General features: G+C 34.2%; 1 protein-coding gene across 1 annotated transcript; it reads right to left on the bottom strand.

Annotated features, from left to right (window-relative positions):
* Positions 1-891: 891 nt before the first annotated feature.
* Positions 892-11,880, bottom strand: LOC129295742 (DNA-directed RNA polymerase 2B, chloroplastic/mitochondrial-like). Its single transcript, XM_054934297.1, has 14 exons — positions 11,350-11,880; positions 11,125-11,247; positions 10,566-10,697; positions 10,068-10,484; positions 8,834-8,884; positions 8,110-8,180; positions 4,501-4,585; positions 4,150-4,302; positions 3,090-3,164; positions 2,917-3,006; positions 2,763-2,810; positions 2,505-2,619; positions 2,316-2,419; positions 892-1,659 (listed from the first exon to the last, which is right to left on the bottom strand). The coding sequence occupies exons 1-14, from the start codon at positions 11,878-11,880 to the stop codon at positions 1,549-1,551; spliced, it is 2,106 nt and encodes a 701-aa protein (XP_054790272.1). The 3' UTR covers positions 892-1,548.
* Positions 11,881-13,642: the final 1,762 nt, after the last annotated feature.

Genomic DNA, 13,642 nt, shown 5'->3' with positions numbered 1-13,642 from the left:
TGTGAAATCGACATTAATTTGTCATTAATTACAATCACGACCTGTACACATGTGGTGTCCTTTTAGTTTTTTTTTCTGCATCAAAGGGTTTGATTAAAATAAAATAGACTACATAAACTTAATTTAAAATTGAGAAAAACTACAAAGGCATACAGATTAATTTTTCCTAAATTTAAATCACAAAGTTGATTCATTAAAAAATTATTAAAATTTTATCAAATTCTTTAACTTGTTTTTTTTTTTAACAAGCAAATCGTTGCTTTTTTAAGAAAATACTACGGTAAAAAGATGCCCCAAGGAATATAATGTCGCTCCACTAAGAAAAGTATAGAATTTGTTTAACTCTTTTTTTCCATTATTTGGAAAACTGATTTTATAAAACATGCTATCAGAAAAAAATATTAAAAAGTTCTGTTTGAATAATTATTTTAAAAATTATCTGAAAACTTAAAAATGTAAAAACTTATCTGGTAAATTGCTTTCAAAACATGCCTTGAGAAAAAAAGACAAAAAAGAAAAAACAACTTGTTTAATTAACCTGTTTTACACAAATAATATTATGATAATTTTTTTATAATTATCTATCATCATATTGTAACCATGAATGAATTTAATAATAAAATTTGAATAAAACCACCAACAAATAACAAAAATAACATTGATTTAAAAAAGTCTCAAGAATATAGTTAAAACTCAACCTAACACATTGTTCTAAACAAAATATCCAGAACATCGTTTTAAGTGGTATAACTATGCAAAGTATGGTCATCATGTTTTTAAAGAATTAAAAACTAAATTTGCCCTCATAAAATTAAATCAACATGCAATATACACCTTTGTAAACCATGCATAGAACAACTCAATTCTATTCTATGAAAACATGCCCAACTATTATATCATAATTTCACATGAATTATGCTATTCAACCACATCATATTACATTTACAAGAAGTTGATACTTGATAGAAAGATTCAGTAGCATGGTCGGGCAAAATTTACATCTTCTGTAAGCAATACACACGTCACATCCATTATGTGCTGCGAGTACACATGTTCAAACAATTTTGGTAATATTTACAATATCAAAAATGTAGAAATACATAAAATTGCTAACTTCTGATCAAATTAAATTGTGATATGGGAGCAGAACTTCTCAAGCAACCTCTACCACATTCTTCATTATCTCGTACTGGTATACAACCTCCCTCAGAATAAGGCTAGATCCTCCGAGTTTCATAGGAAATCAAGTGTCAGACGCAAGCGATGAACTGCGCAGTGTAAATGGATCCCATGCGGAAAATATCTCTCTCTCTAAAATTTACATGGCAAGAATCCAACTCCTCACATCTGCACAGCAGCAAGCGAGTAGTTCAATTCGATGGTGAATGTCACCTCACTGCTCAAGACTCTGGATGCCTTTAAAGGTATATACAGGCACTGTAATAGCCTCTAGCATGAATACTTCTAAAAGATCTGCCATCTTGCCATGTTCAGAGATCAGATGCTATAGTTAGAATCACCAAGCCAAATGAAGGATGATGATCTTGCTTAGTTAAAGAAGTATGGTGATTCTAAAACATCCCTTAAGTCAAAATCTCCCCGTTCAGGCAAGGGCGGAAATGATAATGATGGAAAAGACCTCTGGAAGCTCTCCAGTAACTGTTCAAATAGTCAATAGGTTAGAGAGAGAGAGAGAAGGAGATAAATAAGGGATAATATAACTTCCAGTCCCTAAACTACAGAAATAACTCCGTCCTTATAGTGTTCCAAGTCAAGAAACTATAAAGATTGAAGTGTTCCAAGTCAAAGTTCAGGGAATAAATTGATAATTGAGAAATAAGTTTTGGAACTAAAAGTTGTATTTTTCCTAAAAATAATTTTGAAACACCAAAACAGTGACACAAGTTTGAAAGTCGATGACAAATGAAACAACAAAGACCTCCTGTGTTGGGCCAATTTAACTTGCGTAACCATCATTTACATCATGCAAATTTGTACCTTTTTCTTCCCTAGTTCTAGGAACGAGGAAGGAAGAAAAGTGTTTTTTCCTATGCCATTAAGGTTGACTGGTTCTTCTATTAATAATATAAACAACCACTTAGCTGAAAATAGAATTCAAACGCCAGCAAACAGAGCACAGTTCAATAATAAATATGCACTATTCTCTCACGCTGAAGAATTCTATAATCTCATATCAGGCTATAGCTATTTCTTCAAGTAAAATGAAAACTCTAGTAAATCTGATATGGGAAATCTTAATGAGATCAATACATATAAACAATAGTTGGGTAAATAATGTGCAGCTACAAACGTACATTTTCAAGAATTGGAGTCTCGTAGAGTTCCACAAACTTGTGTCTGAGTAGTCTGTTCATTTCATCCACATCACATGCATGGGTCCAGTATGAATCATGAACCCCTACAGATGTAACAGTAAAGATCCTCAAAAATATTGCACACTAATATCGATCAAATCAAATGGAAGGAAATGAACTAGGTCGAACCTGCAAAATTCAAGCCTGCGCTCTTGCAGGCAACTGCCGTCATCATCATATGAGAACCATCGAGTGAGTGAACAAAATTCGGGGGGAATGCTGTCCTCTGCCGCTTGACCATGACCTACAATAGTTTTAATTTATAAAGGAATGATATCAGAACAGCATCAATATTTGCAATCCCGAAACAAATTTATTATGAAGATGCAAGGTTATGATGCCATTTTTTAACAAGGAATTCCAAAGGGTACCCCTTGTTTAACCCACCTTATCAGTTTCGTCTTGCATTGTCAAAATCTGAAGTGAAGTTTTGACCTGTAACCAATACAATAGATTATAAACGTGTTAAAACTCTTGTTCTGAAAACTGAACAGAAGCATTAATGAGATTTATAATTCTAGGAAAATTATGTAAGACTCACCATATGCCTCCCTAACTTACGGTAAGGTTGCACTACAGGAAGTCCAAGAGGGGTGGTCCAGCGCACGGGTTGATTTTCAGCTGCAATTATCTGTTTCAATTGTCTTGGTCATAACATAACACAACCCCATAATAACAAGTAAAGAGCATAAAATTTTATCCTCCAAAACATACTTTTGCACAGTCACCTAGCCAGCTCATGATACTTCGTGCGGCTTGAAACATTTCCTCCAAAGCAGTTAAGGTTACCTGATAGAAAAGATGTAAGACACAATAACGTCTCTTTGTTGCAAAGATGAGATATTTTCAATGGTCAACTTCAAATTGGCCACATTAGTCCATATACCTGGAACTGGGTGGGAAAAGCTACAGAACAGATGCCAGGTATCATAAGCCAATTGTGTATTGATTAAGTACAAATTGCAGCTATAATCCTCTATTTACTGGATTTTTTTTGTGCTTTTTAGAAAATTTTAAAAAACAATACAACTAAATACAAGAAACACAGGCCATGCTATCTATATAAAAATTAAAAAATAATTAAAATTCATATCTCTTTTTGTGTTTTCAATTACGCCAGTTAAAAAAAAAAAAAGCTTTTAAACATAATTTTCATTACAATTATAATACATCAGTAGGATCATAATAGAGTTTAGATATGGTGGTTAAATAGTAATAGGATGCACATCCAAAAGTTACTATCACAAGCTATGTTTGAAATGCAAGCAATGACAGATGGAGAGGAGGGCAAGGAGGGGTTAACCACCCCCCCTCCCAAAAAAAAAAAAAAAAAAAAAAACAAAGCAAAAAACACACACAAAACATAAACAATATGTCAGCTAGTTCTTAAAAAATTATGGTTTTTGCTTGTTCAGCCTCTACGCCCCCCTCCCCTTCCCAAAACAAAAAACAAGACAAGACAAGAAAGAAGGGGGGGGCTCCATATTTTGCCTGAAATTCTCCCATCCCCACAAATCATCAAGTCCTGGATACGTCCCTAAATGCAAGCTTAGGTTTTTATGATTTATTATTTTTATTTATCAATGCATTCCTTTCCGGCTGAACTAAATTTGATACATTTACTATTATGTGAGCTACATTTTAACGTAGCTTACACAAAGCTTTGTGCTTTGTTGTTTTGCACTTAAGAGCCTTTGTCTTGTACAAGTGCACTACACATAAATAATAACTCCAAATTTATGACTGCAAACACAAACAGTTCCTTCCCTCTAACCTTTGCAGCATAACAAGCAGCAAGAAAAAGCTGGTTATTATCTGAAATGGCACCTCGATCTTTCAACCTCCTCATTATCTGATCCCGAGCACCTACGTAAGTGACACCATACACTGATGTCATCACCGTTTGCTTGACCAATTTTCTATCCACCTGGATGATGTTCCAGATTAACTTAGAATCTGCTTTCGAGAGAGGAATTCTCAAGAATAACCATAATGTCATTAAAGAACAGCAATGCAAAAAAGGGAGGAAAAAGAAATCAATGAAAATTCACACAACTATAAGCAATCCAACTCCTTGAGCAAAAACACAACATATCGGATGTACACCAAAAGGTAAGAAGGAAACCTGATTAATCAAGGTCTTTGCATGAGAAGCATCAGGAAAAACTGCAGGATCTTTCTGAGCATCCCTTCGTATGATGTCTAAAACTCTGCACAATATTTTCAAACATCATGAAAACTATAAATGCAATACAATAACAAGCACAGAGAAACTTTGATTTAGCATGGAACTAGAACTAGAATTTACCCCATGTGTTGTACATGGGCCATGATTATTAATGAAAAAATAGATGATGATTTTTCTATAATTATCATCTCCCTCTGGCCATGCTTACATCAAAGGATCCATTTTGCCTACAAAGGTTCATGAAAAATGACGGTGTCATGGGGAAGGTTTCAGATTTAGAATGAGGGGATCTTTTTCATTCCCACTTTTTATTTAGATTTTGAGTCAATGAAAGAGTAAGTATTTAGTAAGTAGAATGAAAATGAAAAAATAAATGTAAATGTTGATCATATTTGATGTGTGTATTATGAGTAACACTAAAAAACGTCAACAAGTAGTAGCATTAAAGATTAGGTGGTGGCAATTAAAAGGTGAGAAGCAAAATATTTTCAAGCGGAATCTTTTGGACAAAAGAATTTGGGAATCTTAAGGAAGTGCTAACATCTTGTGGGAGGATATGGCTAAAAAGATAAGGGAGGCTGCAAAAGTAGTTTTGAGAATATCAAAAGGTTTTGGTCCAAGAGATAAGGAGTCTTGATGGTGGAATAATAGTGTATAGGACAAAATCAAACATAAAAAGAACTGTTTTAAAGCCATATATTTGTGTAACAATGAGGAAAAGTGGGAGAGGTACCATGTGGCTAAGAAGGAAACTAAGAGAGCTGTGTATGAAGTTCGTTCTAAAACTTTTGAAGAATTTTATAAAAGCCTTGAGACAAAGGAAGGAGAATGATACAGTTATAAGATTGCTAAGAGTAGGGAAAGAAAATCAAGAGATCTAGAATAGGTAAGGTGTATAAAAGATGAAGCAGGAAGAATTTTAGTTACAAATTATGAAATTAAAAATAAATGGGAGACTTATTTTTCCAAACTTTTCAATGATGGAAAGGGTTCGTCTAGTAACTTGGTGGATTTAGTAACTCGTGAAGGAGAATAAAATTTGCCATTCTATCGAATAATACGTGATAAGAAGGTAAAGGAAGCTTTTAAAAAAATGACAAATGATAGAGCCAACAGACCTGTTTATATATTTATTGAAGTGTAGAAATGTTTAGGTGAAGAAGGGGTGAGATGGTTGACTAAGTTATTTAATGTGATTTTACGGTCCTAGAAAATGCCTGACAAGTGGAGAAGAAGTACATTAATTTCTATTTATAAAAATAAAGGGGATATTCAGAATTGTACTAACTATAGAAGGATTAAACTCATAAACCACACAATGAAATTGTGGGAAAAAGTAATTGAGCATGGGTTGAGATTGGAGACAAATATTTTTGAGAATCACTTTGATTTTATACTAGGTAGATTGATTATAAAGGCAATTTGTCTGCTAAGGGGATTAATGAAAAAGTATCGTTGTAAAGATAAAGATTTACACATGGTTTTTATTGATTTGGAAAAAGCTTACAACTATATACCAAGAGAAGTGCTTTGGAAAGCCTTGAAAAAGAAAGGAGTACAGATTGCTTATATTAAAGTCATACAAGGTATGTATGAGGGGATAAAAACTAGTATAAGAATGTCTAGTGGTCAAACAAAGGACTTTTTATAAAGACTGGACTACATCAGGGCTCATCTTTGAGTCTTTATCTGTTTAACTTGATCCTAAATATTTTGATGGAACATATTCAAGGAAAAATTCTCAAATATATGCTCTTCGCGGATGATATAGTTCTTATAGCAGAGATGAAAGAAGAGATTAATTGTAAACTTGAGTTATGGAGGAAGATATTAGAATCGAAAGGTTTTCATCTAAGTAGGAGTAAGACAAAATATTTATATTGTAAATTTAGGAAGAGACTAATCGACAGTAATTTTGAAGTGAAATTGGAGATCAAATTATACCTCAAGTAAAAGAGTTTAGATATTTGGAAGTCATTATTCAAAATGATGGCGAAATCAATGGGACTATTTCACATAAGATTCAAGTTGGGTAGTTTAATTGGAGAAAAGCTAAAGGAGTCATTTGCGACTGTAAGGTGCCTAATAAACTTAAAAGAAAGTTTTATTGTACTGCTATCAGACTGGCTATGTTATATAGTAGTGAATGTTAGGCTTTAACGGGACAATAAGAGCATAAAATTGGAGTAGCATAGATGAAATATTACGATGGATGTGCGGACATACACATAAAGATAAAATTCAAAATGAGCACATACGCGAGAAAGTAAGGGTAGCACCTATTGAGAAAAAAATAATAGAAAATAGTTTGAGATGGTTTAGGTATATACAAAGAAAACCGTAGGAGGCACCAGTGAAAAGAGTGAAACATATAACTTTGAGCCTTGTTAAAAAGGGTAGACGAAGGCCTAAGAAAATACTCTTGAAAGTTGTTGAACGCGATCTCTTAATTAATAATATTCCTAAAAGCTTGATAAATGATAGAGCACAATAATGTCTTGCAATCCATGTAGCCAACCCCACCTAGTGGGATAAAGGCTTCTTGTTGTTGTTAATTATTTGATAAATTGAGATAAAAGAAAAAAATTGAGGAGAAGCTTCAACATTTATTTTAATTAAACAAAATTAATTTTTATTTAGAAAAAAGAAACAGAGATAGATCAAAGAAAATCACAATTCATTTTCTATGATTATGATTTCCCTCTGCCCAGGCTTACTTCATAGGATCTCATTTTTTACTACAAAGATTCCAGAAAGATAATAGTGTCATGAAGAAAGTTTTAGATTTAAAATGAGGGGATCTTTTTCATTTCAACTTTTTACTTTTAGATTTCTTAAAAAAAAATTAAACATAAAATGTTGATGAGGTAAAAGAAGAAAAGGCTGAGAAGCTTATCGATTTATTTTAATAGAATAAAATTAATTTTTAATTAAAAAAGAAATAGAGATAGATAAAAACATAAAAATCAAAATTTTGAAAAAAGAAGTCCAGTGGAACCGCTGGAGGGCAAAAGTGGAATTTAAAGAGAAGATGGGGTCCGCAAATATTAAATTTATTTAATAATCTTAACCACTTTTCAATATTGATAGGTGGCATCGAAATTTAACTCTTGATCTCCCATTGCCTTCAAAACAAATAATGTGGTTGCAGTTCTCCAATTACCTTCTCTTCTGTTTCTTATCATTTCCTTTCTTATCAAATGATGCAGGTTTATATGTGATGCCTCTTGATCCTGATGTGGTTCCTAAAATGTTTGGGGAAGAAAGTAGGATAAATATAAGCATCTATCATTTACTACATCTCATTACTTTTAGCTAAAAGTTAGTTTTTCTTATTCATTGCCCGTACTACAAGCTGCACTAGCTTCAGCAATGTTAAAATTAGTAAACAAACCCAGTTGCAAGGACGCAGCTTTAGTTCTTGTCAACATTCTTCTCTATCTCTCCGAATTTTTCAGAAACCATGAGGGACGACACCACTTTTCAAAGCAAAATAGAAAATGAATACCATAAACAATTCAAGGCCTGATGTAATGAACAAGGTACCTTGCCGCAATTCCTGTGTAAACATCTGCGGGCTTCTCTCCCGCAACTAAATTGACAGCAACTGCCCCCAGCTGGGAAAAAAAATCAAATAAGTAACTACATATAGGAGCCTCAAATCAATGATACCTCAATGTCAGAAAATAGAAAATAGAGAGCATACTAAATACAAGGCAATAAAAAAATTAACAAAGATACTAAGGAAACATCAATGTAGACTTTTCACAGAACCTTTAATTTGGGTTCAAAAATTTTGTGACGTAAAAGATATACATACATTTCAACCCGTGCCACTTCTAACAATATATTGGCACAAAACTCAAATTCAAACAACCTGACATTGACATAGATCGAAAGACTTTTATAATGAAGCTACACAATCCAAATTTTTACCTTCATTAATCAACAAAATATTCAAGATTGAGTTTAACTTGATGTCTGATTTTAATTCTATAATGTTCAAATTCTAAATAATAACAAAGTTATATAGCTGGTTTTTCTTTTTCAATAGTCAGCAACTTTCTTTTTATGTTCCATTTAGAATTATTAGTGCTTATTTCACAGGAAAACTCTTATTTAGTAATCAAGTTTTTCTTCGGATGAATAAAAAATCAGAGCAATTAATTATCTTCATGTAACAAAATCTCGAATAATTGGAACTAAAGAACTTGGTAGCAATTCAAGTTAAAAGAGAGAGGGCCAAAATAAAAGTCAAAATGGCCATTACCTTGTCTCTTCCTAGGGCAGCATAATGTTGCAAGCCATTGCAAGAACCATCCTGAGACAGAAACCATAAAAGAACAAGGTGTATCTTGTCAAGCATACGTCAAATAAATAATATAACGATGATGATCACAATCAAAATACTAACAATGGTACAGCTAATTGGTTACTGACATTACAAACCCAAAAATCAAGAGAAAATGCCTAGCTTTTGACTGTTCTGTATGCCTACGCAAATGCAGGAACAAAATGACAGGGATTGTAGCAATTTTTAATTGAAATATTTGCGTCAGAAAAAAGATAAAAACATAATATAATAGCATGCGTTCTGATGAAGCAAACTCGTAACTTAAAAAGAGATGGTAAGGTAAAGCGCATTGTTAAGTAAAATGTAACTACAGAAAAAGTTTGATTTTCATGGTTCCACTGTTGTCATCATGCATTCCTGAAAAAAAAAAAAAAAAAAATCTTCCCAGTTTCTCCTGATTAATGATTATATCCCAGTGGCCAAAGAAATTGACCATATTTTTGTTGACCAATAAAGAAACTGACCATCTTCATGAAAATTACTCTACAGAATTTTGACATATGTTTTATCTTAACAGCATAACAGTCAAAAGAATGAAATTAAAAATTTATATATTGGGCAAATTTAGATAAGAGCTAATTATATCAATTGGAAATATAATCTAAAATTAATTTTCAGCTCATTGTACTCCCAAATATTGTCTAATGACTATATTGTTACCCTGGAGGCATAGACAGGAGTGTTTGAGCATACTCACCTGAAAATCAGAACATGTTTAAATTGGTTTGGTTTGGCTTTTGTGCACAAATAAGGTTAGCTTGGTTTTTTTTTTTTTTTTCAAGATAGATGCTTTCAGCTCTTAACAGTTTTGGCTTAGGGTTTCAACAATTCTTTATTATCACTTATAACCTCATCAACTGAAAACACACCCAATAAAGGCTTATTAATATGTGAGCGTGTGTAATGAATTATTAACACGATACACCTTTTACATTAGATATAAAAAGAGGCAAGCCACTAGTAATTATACATTACTGGATTTTTCTCTTCTTACTATTCTTATTTTTTCTCCTTTTCCTTTTAATGTAAAAAGTTTAACCATGCACAGTAACAGCTAAATCCCATCCAAGCTGAAAAACTCAGACTATATTTGGAAAATTGAGCTTATTTTATTTTCCAGACCCAAACCCCATTGACTTCGATCAAGTACCTGATGTACAGGAATATGTGAGATGAATGTCTCAGGTGAATGGCTTCTTAAAGCTTCAGTGAGGTCCATGCATACAGCCAAGCACTGGAATGGATCTTCTGCATTCAACCACCACCGCCTCCCTTCAAGTGGTTTGTCTGCAGAATCAAATATATCTTCCAGATGATTTTCCACAAATGCTATACGACCATCATGAGATAATTTATCAACACCACCAGCATATAGATTTGCCAAGTGTATCTTCAGCCAGTGTAAGCCAGATTTTCCAAGAGGGCGTCCCTCTGCAAATTCTAATATGCCCCGGCATACATCTGCACCAAGGTGATTCAAGTGTGGGTGCATTGGATATGCACGTCCTCGGAAATCAAGGTTGTGAGGGTAGAAGAAACCCTCTTCATCCTTCAATTTCCGTGCTACCTGAACACATAGGATTGCATGTGTTAGTAGACAAACATAATGGATTACTAATTGATTCACAAAAAGTTCACAAAAGCTTACCGAAAGTTTAAGTTCTATGTCACACCGTCTCGAGTGTCTCTCCCTGTTCTCTTTCTTCACAGATTTAGACTTCCATTTCCATTTCTTGATCAGGGCTTCATCATCAGTATCAGGCTTCCCAGGTAAAGGAACCTGCAAGTTTAATTTCATGCCAAACAATAGTGAATAGAATTGCATAAAGCAAATATTCATAGCTCACAATAATCTTAGATCTGTACAACATGCACTTGTTAATAATTAAATGGGGCAATATTTGATGTTGGAAAAATTAATTTTTTAGCCCTTCAATTTTTAATCCATTTGTAACTCATTCTTTTAACTATGACTCACTGCGATTCAATCCCTCAACTTTTCACTCACCTATGACTCAATCCCTCGATTTTTGACTCGTTTATGACTCAATCCCTTAACTTTTGTGTTCAGTCTTAATAACAAAACAGGGAAATTAATCTTTATCTAAATCTGGACAAGGATCTCATTCAAATTAGATAAAGCCAAGAGGGAGAATCTCCAAATAAAGAGTCAGAAATCATTCATATCCATTCCTTAATTAACTTACAGTTAAATGACACCATGAAGTGGCAGTTATAACTGTAACTTGACAGCACGCACAAACTGACATCCTAAAACTCGACAACTCAGCATTCTTAAGATAAGAAACATAAACTGCAATATTAAAATACTGACAGCACATAAGAAGTAGTTATTCAGCAAGAATAACTCCCTTATCAACTAACTTCATTCCTGTATTTTGACTTAAATCCTCCTTCCGTCTTTTATATACCAATAATGGACTTCCATCAGCATCCCCTCCTTTCAAAACAGCCTTGTCCTCAAGGCTGAAATGAGGAAATTGGTCCCGAACCAGGTCATATTCCTCCCAAGTTGATTCATCTTGAGGACGGCCAAGCCAAGAAACAAGTATTTCAAGTATGTTGAAGCTGCCTGATGAAATCCAGCGATGAGAAAGGACACTGTGAGGTTGTAATTGAAGCTCCCAAGTGTCTAAAAGTGGTAGAGGAGGTGGAGTGAAAGGAGAAGGAGTACCATGAGCAGGGTGCAACATTGAGACATGAAAAATTGGATGAATTTTAGCATCAGGAGGTAGGAGAAACTCATAAGCAACAGGTCCCACCTTACGAACAACCTGGTATAGGCCAAAGAAGCGAGGAGACAGCTTCTCACACTTTCTTTTTGGTAAACTGAATTGGCGATAAGGCTGGATTCTTAGATAAATATCACGTCTGTGAGCATCAACTTGAGCTTTCATTCTGGATTGAGCTTTGAGGAGGTTATCCTGAATAATCTGCAACATGGCGTCTCATTCCAAAAGTTGAGTTTCCAAATCAGCGACTTCGGTTTCACCAGACACATAAGGGAGAATAGGTGGAGGGGAATAACCATAGACAATCTCAAATGGAGTGAAGCCTATAGCAGTATGAAAGCTGGTTTTAAAAGAGTACTCGGCCCAAGGAAGATACTTACTCCATAATTTCAGTTGTTCATGTGCAAATCAACATAAATAGGTTTCGACACAACAATTGACCACCTCTGCCCATCACTTTGTGGGTAATAAGCTATACTCATTCAAAGTTGAGTGTGACTAAGACGAAATAGTTCTTGCCAAAAGCACTTAGGAAGATTGGATCTCAATCAAAAATGATGGAAATAGGAACACCATGAAGTCGAACTACTTCACGACTAAAAACAACAGTGATGGACTTGGCAGTAAAAGGATGAGAGAGGCTAATAAGATGAATGTATTTGCTAAAATGATCAACCACAACAAATATGGTATCTATTCCACATGACTTAGGTAATCCAACAATAAAGTCCATGAAAATATCTTCCCAAATACAATGTGGAGGAGGAATAGGCTAAAGTAATCCTGCTAGAGACAAAGTCTAATATTTTGAAATTTGGCACGCATGGCAATCTTGAACATGCAGCTTGACTTCTCGCTCCATATGAGGTCAAAAGAAATGAGTTTGTAATCGTTTAAGAGCACGAAGGTATCCTCTATGGCCCCCTATAAGAGATGAATGAGCATCTGCCATCAACTTGGATTTAAGAGTAGGATGATCAGAATGACCAAACACCCTTCATAAAACAACTTCCCATTGACCAAAGCATAATGTTGAACAGTAGTAGGATCTTGAACAATGGAATTCTTAATGTGTTGAGTGAAAGGATCTTGATCAATCCATGCTTCTATGTCATCAAAATCTGTACTATGTGGAATAGCAAGAGCCATGAAATCAGCATGTTGAGGTTGGCGTGAAAGAGCATCAACACCACTATTATTACAGCCACTCTTATGTTTGATGGTAGAATCAAAGGGTAACAACTTCATTATAAGTCGCTACTAATCCAAAGTTGAAAGTCGTTGATCCATCAGATACTGAAGACTGTAATGATCAGTATAGATGTCAAAATGGCAACCAAGGAGATAATGACGCCACTTTTGTAGGGCTAACACTGGAGCTAATAATTCTTTGTCATAAGCAGATTTGACACGATTAGAAAATGTAAACCCTTTACTGAAGTAGGCAACGGGATGAGTATCCTAGATAAGAATGGCACCAATGCCTAAAGTTAAAGCATCACATTTTACGATGAAGGGCTTGTTGAAGTCTAGTAAATGAAGAATAGGTGCATTAATTAATGCATGTTTGAGTTGTTTTGCAAAGATTGCTCGACCAAGGAAGACTAATGAACAAGCAAGTTGGTGAGGTCATGTAATGAACAAGCAAGTTAGCCATAATGATGCACAAATCTTCTGTAATAACCTGTAAGACCAAGAAATCCCCACAATTCAATAACATTAGTCAAATTAGGCCATTCCAACACAGCGTGTATCTAGGAAGGATCCATAGCAACCTCTCCAGATGAGATGACATGCCCTAAAAAATCTATCTGAGGTAAACCGAAAGAGCATTTCTTCCCATGAGCAAAATAAGCAACCTGTTGTAGTCTTGAGAGGAGTGTATAAAGATGTACTAGATGGTTAGCCATTGTAGGACTATAGACTAGCATATCATCAAAGAAGACAAGAATAAAACGCCTTAGATACAGTC

The sequence above is a fragment of the Prosopis cineraria genome, unplaced genomic scaffold (assembly GCF_029017545.1).
Source record: "Prosopis cineraria cultivar Desert tree isolate PC_DT_omini unplaced genomic scaffold, ASM2901754v1 PC180, whole genome shotgun sequence".
Taxonomy (NCBI): domain Eukaryota; kingdom Viridiplantae; phylum Streptophyta; class Magnoliopsida; order Fabales; family Fabaceae; genus Prosopis; species Prosopis cineraria.
Note: the sequence above shows the minus strand (reverse complement) of the source record. Positions and strands in the feature narration are given on the sequence as shown.